The sequence below is a fragment of the Pseudonaja textilis genome, chromosome 6 (assembly GCF_049901715.1).
Source record: "Pseudonaja textilis isolate UNSWEBS1 chromosome 6, rPseTex1.2, whole genome shotgun sequence".
NCBI classification, from domain to species: domain Eukaryota; kingdom Metazoa; phylum Chordata; class Lepidosauria; order Squamata; family Elapidae; genus Pseudonaja; species Pseudonaja textilis.
Genome location: NC_141995.1, coordinates 984,730 through 1,004,993, shown reverse-complemented (window position 1 = coordinate 1,004,993; position 20,264 = coordinate 984,730). Strand labels below are relative to the sequence as shown.

General features: G+C 44.1%; 1 protein-coding gene across 2 annotated transcripts in view; it reads left to right on the top strand.

Moving 5' to 3' along the window:
- The window catches only part of CTNNA2 (catenin alpha 2), a 490,650-nt gene that overhangs the window by 417,819 nt on the left and 52,567 nt on the right, over positions 1-20,264 (top strand). For both annotated transcript variants that reach the window (XM_026718940.2, XM_026718938.2), the window contains exon 13: positions 15,695-15,846. In XM_026718940.2, the coding sequence (XP_026574725.1) occupies positions 15,695-15,846 (152 nt within the window). The remainder of the gene's footprint in view (positions 1-15,694; positions 15,847-20,264) is intronic.

Sequence of the window (20,264 nt, the reverse complement as noted above, 5' to 3'; positions counted from 1 at the left end):
ACAGTACAAGCCATTCTGAAAGCAGCTGAAACCTGAGGAGTGGACCAGTGTATTAACCTAATGTATGGTTTATTCATTTGGTGAATTCCAGCTTAAAAATGCACCCAGCCTGGCAACTGGCTAAATTATCCAACATATATCCTTCTGAAGAGCCATTGTATTGCTGTGTGTCGTTGTTTGGTAGTCCCCAATTTTAGTGTAAAGAAGCACAAAGTCAGAAAAAGGTTTAATTCAGCAACAAAATTCCCATTTAATACAACACTGAGTGTCTTAAGAAAAGAAAAACTTAGCATGCATTCTGAAGGTCAAAACATGCTTTTGGTAACAGCCAGAAATATTGCAGAGTAAACAGAAACAGAACTATAAAAGACAAATGTAAAGTTATAAGGGTTTTTTTAAATATATATAATATATTGCCCAACACAAATGGGTTTTCATGGAACCTGTTCTGGAAGGTAAAATTTTAACTGCCAATTGAACAAATAAACAAATAGGAAATGGCCCCATCTTCAAACATTCTGGAAATGGATAAAATAGCTAATATCATAATTGATTAAACAGATGCATCAAAATGGCTATTTGTCTAAATAACATATTCATCCACGCAGTGCATACAAAAACATTGCAGAATGATCTAATGCAGGGGTGTCCAATCTTGGCCACTTTAAGACCTGTGGACTGCAACTCCCAGAATTCCCCAGCCAGCCATGCTGTCAGGTGAAAAAAAAGCAGCCCTGGGAAGAACGGTGGAGATTCGCCTCAAGCTTTTTATAATTGGATTGAAACGGAAAGCGACGGGATATGACTTTACAGGATAATAGAGTTGGATGGGACCTCAGAGGTCTTCCAGTCCAGCCCCTCCTGCTCAAGTAGGAGACCCTAAACCATTTCAGACAATCGGTTCTCCGATCTCTTCTTAAAAGCCCCCTGCAGTGTTGGAGCACTCACAATTTCTGGAAGCTACTCTAGAAAGACTCCAGAAAGAGTACAGAGAAGAGCAACCAGGAGGATGAGGGGACTGGAGGCTAAAATCTACAGTGAACAGTTGCAGGAACTGGGCCTGGCTAGTCTAGGGAAGAGAAGGACCAGGGGAGACAGGAGAGCATCTTCCAATATTTGAGGAGGGGCTGCCCCAGAGAGGAGGAAGGAGGACAAGCTATTCTCCAAAGCCCCCGAAGGCCAGACAAGGAATAGTGGATGGAAACTGACCAAGGAGAGATTCCACCTGGAAATAAGGAGAAACTTTCTGACAGGGAGAACAATCAACCCATGGAACAGAAGTTGCCCTCGGAAGTTGTGGGAGCATCATCACTTGAGACTTTCAAGAAGAGCCTGGACTGCCATCTGTCAGAAATGGTGTAGGGGCTCCTGCTTTGGCAGGGGGTTGGACTAGATGACCTACAAAGTCCCTTCCAACTTTGTTAATCTGAATCTAAGATGATCAAAGGCCTGGAGGCTAAAACATACAACAAATGGTTGCAGGAACTGGGCTTGGCTAGCCTAGTGAAGAGAAGGACCAGGGGAGACATGATAGTGATCTTCCAATATCTGAGGGGCTGCCACAGAGAGGAGGAAGGGGTCAAGCTATTCTCCAAGGCACCCGAAGGCCAGACAAGGAATAATGGATGGAAACTGACCAAGGAGAGATTCAACCTGGAAATAAGGAGAAACTTGCTGACAGTGAGAATAATCAGCCAGTGGAACAGAAGTTGCCCTTGGAAGTTGTGGGAGCGTCATCACTTGAGACCTTCAAGAAGAGACTGGACTCCCGTCTGCCAGAAATGGTGTAGGGCATGGGGATGGACTAGATCAAGGGTCTCCAACCTTGGCAACTTTAAGACTTGTGGACTTCAAAGCTGGCTGAGGAATTCTGGGAGTTGAAGTCCACAAGTCTTAAAGTTGCCAAGGTTGGAGACTCCTGGACTAGATGACCTATAAGGCCCCTTCCAACTCTGTTAATCGAATCTAAACCAAGCCGTCCCACTGATGAATAGTTCTCCCTGTTGAAGCGATGAACATGAATTCGGACAAAGTCTGGGAGAGAGTGAAGGAGGGTGGTGGCTTGGTGTGCTGTGATCCATGGGCTCGCAAAAGGTTGGGCATGACTTAGGAAGTAAACAACAGCAATGAAAGTTTGAACAGAAGAAACTTCTGGGGTGAGAAGTGAAATGTCTTAAAGAAAAATCAGAAAATCCAGTTTCCCTTAAATAAGTAAGCTTCTCCCAAGGATTTCCTGATGTCCTGATCACAAAAAAGTCCAAGTCTCAAAATGCTGTCTTCTTCTGAAACACTGCAGACTATCTTGGATTTCAGGAAAGAATGGGTGATTACTCTCTTTCTGGCTTTCCCCTTCTTGTCAACCTTTAGTTTGTAAGCTTCATTACAAAGAATTTACGATTCCTCGGTGCAAAACTAGACAGACTGATGGCATAATTAATAGCAGTAATTGATTGAGGACAATTAATTAATGGTGCTTATACACAAAGGCATTGCACTGCTTTTGAACCAACTAGGTTAATTGCTGGGTTGCATGATGTTGGCTTGTTAAAATGCAGAGTCCTTTGTGTTTTTTTTTGCGGGCAAGGAATTTGAGAGTCCCGAGCCGAGCCGGGGTTTCCCAAGAAAGACGCCAAACAACTACTGCGCAAAAAGGATTTGCTTTATTTCAAGTGTGTGATGAGTGGATTAAGTCTGGGTAACTCATTTGTGGGTTCAAGGAATTTTGAGTATAAGATATTCCTCTGTTTGCTGTTTTTACTTGATCAACGTGGTTTCAGCTGAGTGTCAGTTATTGAGCAGAGACTGGATTCTGTTATTGTTTAGGGGAAGATGGAGAGGGTGTAAGAAATGAAATATGTGTTTGATATAAAACTTTTCATGCCTGTCTCTGATAGATATGAAAGGTGAACGGTCCAGGCTTGGAAATGACCCAGCTCCCGCGCTGACCAAAAGCAGCTCAGTAGTCTATGGCCCACAAGCCCAGTTCTTCGTTACTAGCTAATTTGGGGGAGAATTTACTGAGCAAGCAACAGAGACTTCAAATCACCACTGCCAATTCTACGATTTTGTCTCAAAATCTAAACCCAACTAGAAATTTGAGCAGCAGCAGAATCTGTTAAATCCTGCAAGTTCTTTTCATTATGTAAAGTAGCATTTTATATTGTTGATCCTGAAACTATTTGCAGTGAATTTCATTTGTATCACCCACAGATTTCTGGCAGAAAAAAAAAATTGTAAACTTTCATTTAAATCCTATATAGACAATTTGGTGGAAGTGGCCCATATTGTCAATTTTGGCAAAAGCTGTCTCCACGAATTGGGCCTGTTAAGGGACGATAAAGCTGTGTTACTTTCTGTAACTTTTAAACTATTTTAAATCCCGTAAACCTTATTCCTTTCATCTCCTTTTGGCATTGGTGGTTAAATATTTTAATACAAATCTGAAATGCCTGCAGTTTTCTGTAATACAGTTCCTATGTACACATCTTTTTTAAAAAAATGTAGTCAGTTTTCTCTAACGTAAGCATTTCAAGCAAAGTTCAGAACTGTGTGTTTGTATATGTCATTTTTCTGTGTCCATGTGGGCATTTCTGAATCAGAAAACTGCCTCATCGGGGAAAAAAAAAGGTGGGGAGCAGAGTAGCTAAAACACAGATGCAAATTAAATCAGATCCGGATATACTTATTCAGTCCCAAGCACAGAGTAATAATCTTAATGTCTATGGAGATTCTCCGTCATCCAGGTCCTGGCTGTCTTAAAGGTGTTTTTTGCAAGAGGCAACTGGACTTTCTGGTTTTGCTTTGGAGACGTTTCGCTTCTCATCCAAGAAGCTTCTTCAGCTCTGACTGGATGGTGGAAGGATTTATATTCCTTGCAGACAGTCATCTGGCATAGGAGTCCGGGGGCGCAGTGGTGAGAATGCGGTATTGCAGGCTGACTCTGCCCACTGCCAGCAGTTTGATCCTGACCAGCTCAAGGTTGACTCAGCCTTCCATCCTTCCGAGGTGGGTCAAAGGAGGGCCCAGATTGTTGGGGGAAGGAGGCTGGCTCTGTAAACCGCTTAAAGAGGGCTGGAAAGCTCTGTGAAGACGTATATAAGTCTAGGTGCTATTGCTATTTATCCTTATCCATCCCACAAACTGAGCAATGTGATATATGCAGTACAATGCGGTGAGATCTGTACAGATCTGGAGAAACAAAACAGCCAGTTCACAAGCGCATGGCATGACACAGGAGAGCAAAGCTATCGGGACAACATTCAGCAGTCTCTATGCCTTTGAAAGACAAAGGCCGCTCTTTGAAAGACAGCAACGTCCACATTCTGGACTCTGCTGGACCGCTAGTTTGAAAGAGGGGTCAAAAAGGCCACCTACATTATGTTTGAACAGCCCTCTCTCAACAGGGATACAACACCACCTATCTCCTGGTTACCTCACAGTCCTTTCAGCAGTTCCAGGAAGGTTCCACACCGAATAGGAGAGGAGAGGAGAGGATAATAGGATAATATAGGAACAGAGTAGAGTAGAGTAGAGTAGAGTAGAGTAGAGTAGAGTAGAGTAGAGTAGAGTAGAGTAGAGTAGAGTAGAGTAGAGTAGAAATACAGAATAGAATAGAATAGAATAGAATAGAATAGAATAGAATAGAATAGAATAGAATAGAATAGAATAGAATAGAATAGAATAGAATAGAATTCTTTATTGGCCAAGGGTGATTGGACACACAAGGAATTTGTCTTTGGTGCAAATGCTCTCAGTGGACATAGAAGAAAAGAGACATTCGTCAAGAGTTGAGAATCATCAGGTGCAACACTTAATAATAGCACTATTCAGGTGACCCTGAGGACACAGATAAATCTTCCAAGTAGCCTCATTGAGTCTCAGAAAGAGTGCTAAAGACCAGAGGACTGCAAGGAATATGAATCCTTCCATTCTCCACCATTTGGTCAGAACTGAAGAAACTTCTTGGATGAGAAGCAAAACGTCTTCAAGAAAAACAAAGCCCAGCTGCCCTTTGAAAAAGCACCTTTTGTTAGAATTAATCTGCGTGTGCTAATATTTATGGAGATTAAAAACCAGTGTACCAACTGGGCAGGTTTACAGCATTTTTGATCTCTCTATCTGTGAATGTGGAAGATATGCTTGTTTAATTGCCTGTGTCAACTTATATACCTTTACGATTCCCTGCAAAGCTTGCTGTCTTTTAATTATGTCTGGAACAGCCGGATCCAACGAGACAGAAATTATGCAGCATGAAGCGTTTTTATATTGGAGTCAGATATAATAAAACTTCCATGAAATATTCAGAATCTTCTGACACGAAATTTACAGTCCTCCTAGAAAGAGCCTTTGACAAACAACTGCCAGCTAAATAAAATGCCCCGTTCTTTCATTCTTCCTCCCGTAATAATTTCAGAAATGAAGACGTGGAGAGGGAGGGCTCACCTTGTGGCCCCCGTAAACTCCTTGGGTTTGTTGCCGTTTGCAGTAGCTCCCTTTCCACGAGGGCCAACGTTGCTTCTCTTTTCCTTACAAAGGACATTCAACACGTGATCAATGCCAGCTGGAGGATGGAGAAAGGCTTATTTTAAAACTAATAGCCAATAACTGCAGATCCTGTAAGGTAGTTGGATCTACTTCCAGACCACAAAATGGATTAGGTCTGAGTTCCCTTCTTTCCCTTTTGTTGGCCTGTCCCTTTTAAAAAGAATCATCTCGTGTCTGCATGTCCATTTGGTGTTATTTTGAGGAACAGGGGCAGCATCTGTTGCTCTGCTCTCTGGAGGAGCCGCTGAGCCAGGAGGAGGGAAGGTGCAGGACAAGGAGAGAGGAAGGCAAAGGATGCGGCCTCTTAAGTGCCTTGAGTCTGTATTCTCTCTCTCTCCCTCCCACCCCTTTTTTATTTTTTCTCTCTCTTTCTACCTTTCCCTCTTTCTTTCTTCCTGTCTCTCTCCCTCTGTTCCTCTTTCTTTCTCTCCTATGCACCCTTCTCACCTTTCCCTTTCTCTCCTTCTCATTTCCTCACTTTCTCTCTCCATTTTTCTCCCTCTTTGTCCTTCCCTCCCTCCCTCTCTTTCTCTCCCTCCCTCCCTCCCTCCCCCTCTTTCTATTTCTCTTTCCCCTTTCCTCACTCTGTTTCTCTATTTCTCCCTCCCTCCCTCTCTCTCTTCTCCTCCCAGCCCTTTTATCTTCCCCTCCCTCTCTTCTTCTTTCTCTCTCCCTCCTTTGCCCTCTTTCTTTCCTTCTTTCCTCCGCTCTTCCTCACTCCTCCTTTTTCTGTCTCTTTCTCTCTCCCTCTGTTCCCCCCCCTCTTTCTCTCTTAGCTACCCTGCTGATTTTAACCAAGTGACCGTGCTGAGATCAAGCAGCGGTCCATGTGGCTTTAGGATAAGTGGCTCACTTTTCCCCCCCCCACTTCTCATCAGGCAACCAATTCTGGCGGTTCCTTTATCCTCCTGTTTCAGTTGAGTTGCCAAACTCAAAAAAGGCATATTTTCTGCCCCCAAGAGTTACTTCTAGCCCTTGGAGGATATGGGGGCGGTGGGGGGGAAAGAGGCAAGGCAGTGAGAGGCTGGCTGCAGTATAAACGGAGTTGGCGTTGGATCCCCAGCAGTCGCGGGAAGGCTTGGCTTCCGTCTCTTCCTCCTCCCCCTCCTCCTCCTGGGAAACACTCTCTGGCCAGCTCAAATTGGCCCAACGGGAACCTCGAAGTGAATCTTCCCGCGGAGATTGATCTGCTTGGTCCCTTCCAAAGGGCTGAATTACACCTCGTGGGGGACTCCTTTAAGGAAAAAAAAGACTCTATACGGGTGGTCCTTGACTTACGTCCACAGTTGAGCCCAACGTTTCCATTGCTAAGCGAGACATTTGTTAAATCAGCCTTGCCCCATTTGACGACTCTTCTTGCGCCCATTGTTAATCACTGCAGCCGTTGAGTTCGCAGCCCCAATTGTATAGAGAATCCAGCTTCCCCCGTCGGCTTTGCTCGTCAGAAGGGCGGGAAAGGGGATCCCACGACCCCAGGAGGCTGCGACCGCCATAAGCATCAGCCGGTTGCCAAGCCTCTGAATTTTGATCATGTGACCATGAGGCTGTTACAATGATTGTAAGTGTGAAAAACTTTCCTAAGTCAAATATTTCAGTGTTGCTGTAACTTTGAATGGTCACTAACTGAGCTAGTGTGAGTTGAGGACTACCTCTAGTTCTTCAATAGTGTTCTGACCCAAATCTCGTTCCAAGGAAACAAACAAGAAATGGAGGTAACGGCAAAACCTTTTAATGATTCTCAACGAATTCCTGTTCCTTCCCGGTTAAAAGGCTGTTTCAAACTAATTGTCTCTGATAAGAACGAGCCTTGCCAAGGGGGTGCGAGGCTGCCAAGAACACGAGATAAAGTTGCCAAGGAATATTTCAAACACAAAGAGTCTCCAAACACCAACCAAGATATTCCAAATGTCCACAAGGCTTGAGTGCAAAAACTTCTTTGCTTCCTGCAAAGAACTCTGGTTCCTCAGCTGGCTTTTATCTCTTAAGGGAGGGGCCATCACCTTGCAGCCTTACTCCCGAGTCGCCCGTGCTGTTGCAGCTGCTCTTTCCTTCGAGCAGCCCTGCATGCATGCGCACTCAGCACAGGCTCCTCAGGGTCCTCTTCCTCGCTGCTGCCAGCCTCCAAAATCTCCGAAGGCAGCACTCCCCTCCCTGATGGTCCTGGCCCCACCCCTGCATCCCACGCAGGCCCCTCATCCGAGTCCTCGCTCTCCGAGACCTCAGCCCTCCGCACCTGCTGCCGGTGAAGCACAACACATATTCTTCTGTATGGGTTACTCTGCTTGATCATAAGAAGCAACCATTTAAATCAGGCGGGGGAGAGCATGGCTGGCTCGGGAATTCTGGGAGTTGAAGTCCACCAGTCATAAAGGGGCCATTGTCTCCCACCCCTGATTTAAACCATGCCAGCTCCACATTTGCATATATTTCCCTCCTCTTCCCCCCCCCCCCCTCCAAAAATCTGCACCATTAAATATGCAAGTAACACTTTGAACGATGTTCCCATCAAGGTACGAGAGAGTTTGTCAGCAGAGGGAACATGTCTGGCATAACTGATCTTATTTTGGATTCATTTCTGTTAACAGGTTTGGTTTTGATGAATCATGCTCGGAGCGTGCCATTTAATATCAGATGCCTCTTGCCAAACTCCCAGCACATTGAAGCTCTCAAAATATGCATAAAGTTTAGAAATGTTAATGGAAAGGAGGCCTAATAGCATTTGCTTCTTTCTGCTAAAAGGGATTTTTTTTCTCCTCCCGCCCGTTTTTGCAAGACGGAGGGAAAAGAAATCCCCATTAAAAATATTTCTTTCCCCCTTTCCTTCCTTCCCAACCAAATATTCATCATCAGGCTTGAGCATGTTAGCACCACAACTCCGATCACATTAAGATAATGTGAATTTTGAAACATGTGTTTTAAAGGGCAATAAATAGTCAGCTCGGATGGGCAGCCTGGAATTTGATAGTAAATATTTTTTTTAGAAAATAAGTGGAATAGGTTACAAATTCACACTACTTAGCCACCAGTGAATAACAGTTGAAAGGGACCTTGGAGGTCTTCTAGTCCAACCCCCTGCCTAGGCAGGAAACCCTATGGGACTTCAGTTGTCCAATCTCTTCTTAAAAACCTCCAGTGTTGGAGGATTCACAACTTCTGGAGGCAAATTGTTCCACTGGTTAATTTTTCTCACTGGTAGAAAATTCCTCCTTTGTTCCAGGTTGCTTCTCTCCTTGATCAGTTTCCACCCGTTGCTTTGGAGAAGAGCTTGACTGCCCAGTCCAGCAACTGTTCCTCCTATGTTTTAGCCTTTCGGTCCCTTTCAAGATGGGTGGCCTAAGAGTTTGGTAATAAATAGATTTTTAAAAAATAAAATAAAGCAGGGTAGAAAAGGTTACACATTCAGATTGCTTAACCACCAATGAGACCTATAAGTCTTTCTGACAGCACAACTCTCAAAGTGGTTCGGGGAGTTTTGCTGCTAATGTATCCTGTGTGATTTATGCTGCAGTGAGAAAACCCAAAACAATGAACTTGAACAAAAAGAAAAAGAAAAAGAAAGAAACTGGAGAAAGATACACGAAATGCCGGAAGAGCATTTCTATCTGTGGCCGCCCAGACATTTTGCAAAGGAAATTTTATTTGGGGCCAAATGCCATTTTTCCTATAACACTTTAGATGGTTCCTGTGGTTGGATTCCTTCCCGCTTTGTAGGGTCCTTGGTGCTCACTGAGCTTGGTCGTTTTCGTACAGATGTTTTATTACCCAACTAGGTAATATCATCAGTGCAAGAAGAGAGGGGTTGTGGATTGGAGGAGGAGGAGGAAGAGGTGCTCTCTGAGCTTCATGGTTTTCTTGCAGACATTTCGCTACCCAACTTTGTTGCTTCCTGCAAAGAAGCCAACCCCGAAGGCTGGCTTTTATCCCTTATGGGAGGGGCCATCACCTTCCATCCTTACTCCCGAGTCTCCCGTGCTGCTTCAGCTGCTCTTTCCTTCGAGCAGCCCTGTGCGTACTTGCATTGGGCACAGGCTCCCCAGCGCCCTCTGTGTCACTGCTGCCAGACCCCACAACCTCTGAAGGCAGCACCACACTCTCCGATAGTCCTGGCCCCATCCCTGCCTCACACGCAGGCTCCTCATCCGGGTCCTTGCTGTCCGAGACCTCATCCGTCCGCACCTGCTGCCGGCGAACCACAATAATTAACAACTATAACTTAACAACTGAAGTGATTCACTTAACAACTGCAGCAAGGAAGTTGATAAAATGGGACAGAGTTCACTTACTAAATATCTCATTTAGCGACAACCTTTTTGGGCCAAATTGTGGCCATAAGTTGAGAACTACCTATATTTCCTGGTTCCAAATTCCAAAGCTAAACTGGGAATGAGGATGAGAGGCCCACAGCGAGTCACCTTTTCTTTCTTTCTTTTTTAACCAAGCTCCCCTGGGAAGACTTGACAGCAATCACAAATCTCTCAGCACTAAGACAACAACTGCTGTTTTGTTTGATTTGGCGGTGGAGTCATCACCGTAGCTCAGCCAGATAAGAATCTTTATTGCAGACAAGGATATAGACACATCAATCAGATGATTATCCCCTGCTAGTAATGGTACAGAAATGAAGCCTCCACTAATAGTTGAAAGTTGTTTCTCTCTCCCGTCCTTCCTTCTGGTGAACTTAATTGATTCTTGGCAACGCGTAGGTGGCTCTTGAGCCAAGTGGGCATATTTCCCTAATTCTCTACCTCCCCCTTTAACCATCATGCCTTTCTTACTACCAAGAAAACCTCACAAGGGGGCTCCAGAAAACACCAAGAATTACCACCCAGAAGACTTGATTTTACTATGGACACAAATGTTTCTCCTCCTTTAAAATCGATATTACTTGAAGTTTCAGTATCACTTTCTAATGCCTTGGTAAGACCATACTTGGAATATGGCATCCAATTTTGGTCACCACCATATAAAAAAGATGTTAAGACTCTAGAAAGAGTGCAGAGAAGAGCCACTAAGATGATTAGGGGAGGGTAAAACATATAAAGAACATTTGCAGGAACTGGATACGTCTAGTCTTACAAAAAGAAGGACTAGAAGTGACATGATAATAGTGCTCCAATATCTCAGGGGTGCCCCAAAGAAGAGGGAGTCCAGCTATATTATCCAAAGCACCAGAAGGCAGGAGAAGAAGCCATGGGTGGAAACTCATCCAGGAGAGAAGAAGCAACCTGGAACTAAGGAGGAATTTCCTGACAGGGAGGACAATTAACCAGTGGAACAGCCTGCCACCAGAAGTTGTGGGTACTCCAACACTGGAAGTATTCAAGACGTTATTGGACAACCATTTGTCTGAAATGGTACAGGGTCTCCTTCTTGAGCAGAGGGGTTGGACTAGAAGATCTCTAAAGTCCCTTCCAACTGTCATTCTCTTCTCTTCCTGTTCTATTCCGTTGTAGTCTGGTCTGGTCAAGTCCGGTCTTTTCCCACATGCCAAGCGACTCATTGTCTAGGCAACACTGGAGGCTTTTAAGAAGAGACTGGACAGCCATTTGTCCAGAATGGTATGATGTCCTGCTTGAGTAAAGGGTTGGACTAGAAGACCTCCAGGGTCCCTTCCAATTGGTCATCCCAGTGAAGGTGCCAGGATCCATTCTCCATGCATCCCGTGTCATCTCTTAAATAGTTCAGATTTAGACTGAGGCCACGTTTCCAAGCCCTCTAGTTGCCTATGGAGGATCACCAGATAAGTAGGGTCGGCTCAGAGATGCGGAGAGGAGACGCCATTCAATCTTGTCCCTCCTGTGCTACAATTTAAAGGGGGGAGGTGGAGGAAGGTATGCCAGGATCCCAGCCATGCTGACAGGGCAGGATAAGACCCAGGCAGGCAAGCGGAGGCTCAGAATGCAGGCGGTTCTAACCCCGTTGTGTACCTGTTGTCCATTTCAAAAGAATTGTTTGCCATACAAATCAGCAAAATATCCCCCTGCGACTTTTTCCGCCTGGCCTTTGCTGGCTACAAAAGTCATCCCGAGGCCCATATATATAGTACACACACACACACACACACACACACACATATATATATATATCATAATATATATGTATTGCAGAAATAAATATTGAATGTGCATGGATTCATAAAGTATGAATGTATGGCTTGGCCATTAATACTGCAAATGGCTCACATACAACCATTAGCATCTTTCATATTCTACACTCAGCTGGGACTGAGGGACCGGTAGCTTTTCGATGAACTTGAAGGCAACGAGGATGTTAGATTTTAGCACTGGAAGGAAGAGGGGAATTCTTAAATCATTTATAGCCAGCAATATCATGGTTTGTGTGTTGGAAAAAATCAGCATTTTGTACTCTTGAAGGCCCTCTAGAAGCAGAGAGGAGTCCATCCCCAACCACAGAAGCTTCCAAGATGACTGTGGGCCAATTCTCTCTTTCTCTCATTTTGGCCTACATTATGCAGTTGCTGCAAAGAACATTTTTTAGGGAATTGCACAGCAGACGTCCAAATGAAGTGAGAGACGCTGACGCTAACTTGTCATTTTATATAAATATATATATATTTTGTGTCTATATTTGCAGCAAGTAAGATAGTCAAGCCTGAGGTAAATCTCAGAGGTCCAGGGCACACCAGTAACATCATGAGGTAAATCAATATATAACCTCATGAGGTAAATCAAACAGCATACGGAGCCCACAAAAGAAAAAGGCGGGAAAAGGGAGAGATTCCCCCTCCCCAATCACAGCAACCAATCACAGTGCAGATTGCCTCACGCAAGAGCCAGCCCTCTCCAGTCAATCAACTACCCCTGTGTGTTCTGGTCTCACAGCACAACCCCCCGCCCCGTTGCTGCTCCAGCTACTAAATTTAAATATCTTAATAAAAATTGAGGCAGGAGAATATATAAATCTATCATGCTGGATGGGGGATTCTGGGAACTGAAATCTACGTCTTCTTAAACCCTCCCCAAGATAATTTTCAGTTCTTTATGTGTCTCTGAGCTTGCGTTATTAAAAGTTTATCAAGAACGTAAAAACAAACAAAAAAACAAATAAAGAATGAAAGAAGCAAAGGAAGAAAGAGTAAATAACAAATGGAGTGTTAGAAATATTTACAAAGAATAACTCCCCCCCCCAAAAAAAAATAGAAAAAAAGCAGCTTTTGATTTCTTCTACTGTAAATACTTGTGCTTATTGTACTTTAAATATTAACTCTTGCTGTTTGATAACCAAACAGCTTATTTTTTCCTATTATCCATTGTTTTAATCATCAAAACCACAAATCATAACTGCATTTTTTCCTGCTTCATGGAAAAATAGTCTACAAAGGGTTCCCAATCAGTCCTAAATATAATGTGTGTGTGTGTGTATGTGTGTGTGTTATAATATATTAATATAAATATATATATATATTTTCAAAGAAGTTAATTTATCCACCTCTGCACATTCCATCATCTTCACAGGCCATTCCTGATCATCTTTATTTCAGTTCCATTAGAATGTAGAAGCGGTTGGTGAAATCTAATTTAGGTGGTGTGTTGAATTTGGTTTTGGGTTTTGTTTGTTTGTTTGTTTTCCCCAAAGAGCTTTAAAATCCTTGCTTTGCACCTGACCCCAGCCATGAATAACTATGATACGGCAGATATCCTGTAATGCAAGGATGATTTTCTGTGGTCTGTGATGATACTGCTTGTATCTGACCTTGACTCTTTTCCTTCCCATTTCTTCCTGATCCTCAGATTAAAGAGAACCTCCGTAGGAAATTTTGCATCAGGACATTTTAAGTGCACATTTCTACACATGCTTTTTTCTCCAGAAGCACATGCTTTGAAAAAAAAAAATCATGATTTCTTTGGTGAGTCAAGAGCTGACTAAGAATATTTTAAAATTATGAAAACAAGTAGGTTATTTAAACACCAGCGCACACTCAAATTGGTTTCTCTAGAACGAAATTCTTTCTTCCATCAATCTTATAAGGGAACCGAAATTCGGTTGATATCCCCTTGCAGAATATTGATAAGGTTTCAGAGTATACATGTCATCTTTGCCCATATCAGCATTAAGGCAAGATTTTAGGAATAGGTGGGGAAAGTTTGAAATTAGAGCATCAAGATCATCCCTCAACACCATTTTTTGAGCTTGCTCAACTCAAGTCATGCCAAGTAAAATGTGCCAATAAAGGAGAATATTTGTAGCTCAGGGGTTACATGAGGGGTCCTTGGTGCTCTCTGAACTGGGTTGTTTTCTTGCAGATGTTTTGTTACCCTAACTAGGTATCAGTGATCACGTTACCTCGTTAGGGAAAGGAAACATTGGTAAGAAAACAAGCAAGCTCAGAGAGCATCAAGGACTCCTCAAGTTAAATGACAATCTTCTGCATTCCAAGATCTCCAAACAACTACTATTCGTAGAAATGATAGGCCCCATCATGAAAGAAACACACAGTATTGAATTGATAGAAGAGACTATTTGTAGCTCAGGGTTGAAATGTGGGGTCCTTGGTGCTTTCTGAGCTTTCTTGATGGTTTTCTTGCAGACATTTCATGACCCAACTAGGTAACGTTATCGGTGCTAGAAGGGGATGGGCTTCAGAGAGTAAACCCCGTTGCCTTCTAGACTGATGATGTTACCCATTTGGGTCATGAAACGTCCGCAAGAAAACCACCAAGTTTAGAGAGCACCAAGGACCCACAGTGTTACAGATACAGATAATCAGAGTTGGAAGGGGACCTTGTAGGTCATCTAGTCCAACCCAAGCGGGAGACCCTACACCATTTTTGACAAATGGCAGTCCAATCTCTTCTTGAAGGTCTCAACTGATGGCGCTCCCACAACTTCCGGGGGCAACTTCTGTTCCATGGGTTGATTGTTCTCACTGTCAGAAAGTTTCTCCTTATTTCCAGGTTGAATCTCTCCTTGTTCAGTTTCCATCCATTATTCCTTGTCTGGCCTACAGGAGCTTTAGAAAATAGCTTGACCCCCTCCTCCTCCCTGTGGCAGCCCCTCAAATATTGGAAGACCGCTATCATGTCTCCCCTGATCCTTCTCTTTACTAGACTAGCCAAGCCCAGTTCCTTCAACCTTTCGCTGTATGTTTTAGCCTCCAGTCCCCTAATCACCCTGGTTGCTCTTCTCTGCACTTTTTCTGGAGTCTCAACATCTTTGTTATAGTGTGGTGACTAAAACTGGATGCAGTACTCTAGGTGTGGTCTTACTAAGGCTTTATAGAGCGGTATTATTACCTCCTTGATCTTGACTGTATCCCTCTGTTAATACAACTTAGGATTGCATTGGCTTTTTTTGGTTGCTGTTGCACATGGCTGGGTCCTATTTAGCTGGTTGTCCACTAAGATTCCAGGATCCCTCTCCCAGTTCCTGCTATTGAGCCTGGTTTCACCCAGTCTATATGTCTATTTCTGGTTTTTCTTGCCTAAGTGTAGGACTTTACTTTTCTCTACATTGAATTTCATTTTATTGGATATGGCCCAGTGTTCTTGTTTGTCGAGATCCATCTGGATCTTCAGCCTGTCTTCTTGGGTGTTAGCTATTCATGGCAGCTTAGTATCATCTGCAAATTTGGCAAGTTCCCCTTCTATTCCCTCCTCTAAGTCGCTAGTGAAGATATTGAAGAGTCCTGGGCCTAAGACGGAACCTTGTGGCACCCCACTGCTTACTTCCCTCCATGCAGACTTAGACCCATTAAGGGCTACTCGTTGAGTATGGTTTGCCAGCCAGTTGCAAATCCATGTTGAGTTGATTGCTCAGGGGTTTGCTCCTCTGATGGATTGCTAGAAACCACAGGATCTTGCAAACCTCTCCAGATCTTCCCTGAATGGCCTGCTCTGGAGTAAGGAGAGTTCTCCATGATGGAACAGACCTTTGTAGCTGAAAGACGTTCTAAGGGATCCACACGGCTGTTCCTTCAGCCTCATATCTTTACACAATTTACTGTACTCCCCTTATCTGTTCCATCCTTTGCCCACCCAATCTTGAGGTGATGGGACCAACTTCTCATTCACAGGTGCCCATTTCCACATCCTGATGCTGCAGCGCCTTCATCTTCCAGACACGGAGAAGCACTAACTTTACTGCACAAGGCAGCCTCCATTCTCACTGCTTTTCCTTTGGTTTCATTTAGTGATGCCGCGTTTTGCTGAACAAGTGGAAGTCGCCATTGAGGCCCTGAGTGCAAATGTGCCACAACCCTTTGAAGAGAACGAGTTCATTGATGCCTCTCGCCTGGTTTACGACGGTGTCCGGGACATCAGGAAAGCCGTGTTGATGATCAGGGTATGTAAGATCATTGTTTTTCCTACTGTTCGGGTCACCCCAAGGAAATCGGTAGCAGTAGTCCTTGACTTACCACTACAATTTGGCCCAAAACCTCTGTTGTCAAGAGAGGGAGTGAGCTCTGTGATCTTTCTTGCCAAGGTCATTAGGTGAATCGCTGCAATTCTTCAGTTATTAACAGGGTTATTAAGTGAATCTGATTTCCCCATTGACTTTGCTTGCCAGAAGGTCACAAAAGGGGATCCCTGGGACACTGTCATAAATATGAATCAGTTGCCAAGCACCTGGATTTTGATCATGTCACGTGGGGATGCTGCAGCAGCCCTAAGTGTGAAAAATGGTCATAGATAAGCCCCTTTTTTCAGTGCCGTTGTAGCTTCGAATAGTCAGTAAAGAAATGGTTGAAAGTCAGGGACTTCCTATATGCCTCATTAGAAAATGGGGGCTTAGACAACCTTGAGCTATGCTGGCTAAGATTGGACTTAAGCCAAGTACATAAAATCATATGTTACAACGTCTTGCCAGTTAATGAATGTTTCAGCTTTAACCACCACAACACAAGAGCTTTACTCCTTTACCCTCAAACTAACCTCTATTGACCTCACCCCATCCCTAAGAGGTCTGTAAGGGGCGTGCATAAGTGCACCATCGTGCCCACCGTCCCTGTCCTATGGTCCCCAATTATTAGTTCCTATTTCTTGTATTTAAACTTATGTTTATCCTTATTTTATATTGTAAGCATTTGACAAAATAAAATAAATAAGTAAAATAAAAATAAAATGTGAAATGCCTAAGAGATGAGATCCATCTAAGACAGAAGCATGTCCCAGAATAAACAGACAAGCAAAGTAATGTTTCCAACTTTTTACAAAAAGATTTTATCTCCTCTGCTGTTTCTAAAATGTTGGCACCCTGATAGGTAAACACCTGATGTTGTCTTCTTTTTAAGGAGGAAGTAAACATATATATGTTTTTGCTCAGATACTTTAAAAAAAATTAAGTACTATAACAGAAGTGAGAGTAAATTGGTCTTCCCAGCATTGCACGCTTAATCACTCTGATCCCTGTGGTTATTTTTGTGAGGAGCGAAAGACCAGATCCATACATAAAGATCCAGTTAAACTGATTTATTGGTACTTGTGCCTATGCACAGGAATATTCTCAACTAGCTGTTTGCACCGTGTCAGATGGTTGGAGTTAGATTAGAAACAATGGAATTGAAGAGAGGTTGGACTTGGTTCGCTTGTGGTGACGTGGGGATTCTAGGCTGATCCCTCGTTTAATGCCAGTCCCAGGTTCTGCAAGGACGAGCAACAATGATTAGGGGACTGGAAGCTAAAACATACACAGAACGGTTACAGGAATTGGACCTTGTTCAATGAAAAGAAGGACTAGGGTGACCCGATAGCATGGTTACTTGCTATCCCAATCTCTAAGGGGCTACCGCAAGGAAGGGAGGGGTCATCTTGGCTTCCAAAGCACCAGAAGGCCGGACAAGAAGCAACGGATGGAAAATAATCAAGGAGAGAAGCGACCTAAAAATAAGGAGAAACGTTCTGACAGCGCAGACAGTTAATCAATGCAACAGCTGATTAATAAAGTCCTTTTCATTAAATTAGACATTCCCAGTTCCTGCAACCGTCCTTGGTATGTTTTAGTCTCAAGTCCCCTAATCTTATGAAATACCTGTCAATAATCCTTCCTTCCTCCCCACCCACCCAGGCAAAAAAACCCCATCCCTCACACCCACAATTATGCCTTGATTTCCCTCGCTTGGACCGGCGTCTGTGTTAATGATGGAGAATTCTCTTCTGTCCCCTTGTATATATCACAGCAATAGCAAATCAGCTAAGCTAATTGCCAGTTTGTGTACTTGGATAGAAGCAGCCCCATTAGCGAAGCCTGGAGATTGCCGATCAGCTGCCCTTTAATAATCAGCCGTTCAGGACAGTTCAGCTTTCAAAAAGTAATCACGCGGCAACCGTTTCCTTTTCATCCCAAATACTTTCCTTGAGAAATCAACACGTTTTCCCCGTTGCCTGGGTGTCTACTTTTCAATTGTGCCGAGCACGTTAAAGCCACTTGTATCCCTTTAGTGCTTGTATAGAACTCAGCGAGGAAGAGGGGTGTTTTTAATATCTAAATGAGTAAATAAATTAACTAGCTGCTTCACTGAATCTCCAGAGGGAAAAGCCTTCGGCATTTATTCCGGTAAGGAACTGTCATTTTAACCCCGAGTAAGCAATTGATTTAATTTTGTCAGGTTTCTTTTACCCCCTCAATGAACTTAATAGGGCAATAACAGAAGGAATCGTTTTGCGAATGGCTTTCCGGACTTTTCCTCACTAATCCGCTTGCCAATCCACTTCAATTGGTGGGAGTTTTTTTAAGGTCAAAGTAGAGCTAATCCTTGACTTACAACAGTTCATTTAGTGACCGTTCTGAGTTACAGTGGCACTGACAAAAGTGACTTCTGACAGTTTTTTACAGTTATGACCATTGCAGCATCCCCACAATCACATGAGCAAAATTCAGACGCTTAAAAAGTGACTCATATTTATGACGGTTGCAGCGTCCCCTTGGGGTCATGTGATCCTCACTTAGCAGCATAAATGTTGGGCTCAATTGTGGTCGTAAGGCGAGGACTCCCTGTATGTGGGGAGGGAATAGAAAAGTCTTAAAATATCCCATACAAAGGCAACTGATTTGAGCCAAAAACCCAAATAAAAAATTATAGTCCAAACTGCATCCATCTTCTGTTGCTTTATCTACCCGTTAGTACATCTTGTCACAATGACTGGGATTTATGCTTGGAAGGAAAAAAACCAAGGTGGTCTATCTATCTGCGAAGCCATCAGCATGGCTGCTGGTTGCTTTCAGGGGGGTGATCCTTCTCTAAGATCCGATCACGGTCGTTGGGTTGAGCAACAGCCTACCATCCGATCACGGGGCCATCTACCACTCTAACGGCAGAAAGTGAAAAGGAACGAAAGAGCCCCTTGAAAGAAGGAAAGTGCAAACTCAACATTAAGAAAACTAAGATCATGGAGCCCGGTCCCATCACTTGCCAGCAAATGGAAGAAAGGCGTGGGAGGAGGGAAATGGAAGCAGTGGCGGCTTATATTTTGCTGGGCTCCAAGATCACCGCAGACGATGACAGCAGCCGTAAAGTCAAAATTAAATTAATGTGTAAGTCTTGCTCCTCGGGAGGAAAGCTACGGTATTAAAAAGCAGAGACATCCCCTGGCCAACAAAGGTTTGCATAGCCAGAGCTACGGTCTTAGCCAGTAGTAATGGATGGCTGTGGGAGTTGGACCAGGAGGAAGGCTGAGCGCCAAAGACCGCATGCTTTCAAATGGTGGTGTTGGAAAAGACTCTGGAGAAGCCCTTGGATCGCAGGGAGACCAAAGCCGTCAATCCTAAAAGCACCTTTGGAACAGGCACGACCTGGGTGATTGAGAACCAGCAGAGACAGTCAGTCCTCAAAGAAGTCAACCCTCCTCCTTTTACTACAACTCATCTTCTTTTAATGACCCCATAATCCCTTGCGGGGTGGAGTCTGGGCAACTGAGTGGAACTGAGGGATTCCTGGCCGGATGCCCTTCCTATCACCAATGCAGAGTTATATCCAGCCGATACGTTCTCACTGTGCCCAGAGAGAGTAATATCTGCCTCTACCTGGGATTGAACTCACAGCCTCCTGATTGTGAGGTGAGAGCTCCAACTCTAGGCCACCACTGCACCACTTAAAGGAAGTCAACCCTGATTATTTAAATATTTGGCTCAAATATTTTTGCCATCAAACGGGGAGAGCGGACTCCTTGGAAAAGCTGGAAGGCAAAAGGAGAAGGCAGAAGAGGTTGGATAGCGTCGACAAAACGAACAAGGATTTGGCAAACCCTGGGAGACAAGGGGGGACCCTGGCCTGGGGTGCTGTGGTCACGAAGAATCAGACACAACTTAGCAACTGAATGATGACAACAATCCCATCAGAGTTGTGTTGTCCGTGTTGTTAGCAAGCAGTCTTTCTCCCAGGTAAAGCCTAGACATATATAGCACATAGCACAGCCTTCTCCTGACCCTCCCCACCTTGAGTAGTCCTGCTACCTGGGGATTCCAGCTGGGGTAGCTCCACTACATCTCGTCAGAGTGTTTTGCAGCAAGGGAGATATTTAATGCCAGCTGTCTCCTTTGTACTAAAGTCTCTGTAGCTGATTCGGGCGGTTGTTCAGTCGCAGCCAGGGCAGGGCAGGCAGCCCTTGGCTCTTCTGCCAGAGACGCTGAAGGTTTCTTCTGCCCGCAGAAGAGGAGGAACAAGTGACCGGAAGATGGGGGTGTGCGGCTCAATGGAAGAGATCTGGTCCTTGAGGTCTTTTGGTCTTCAAAAGCCACTGCTGAGCCCTCCAACGTATCTAAGT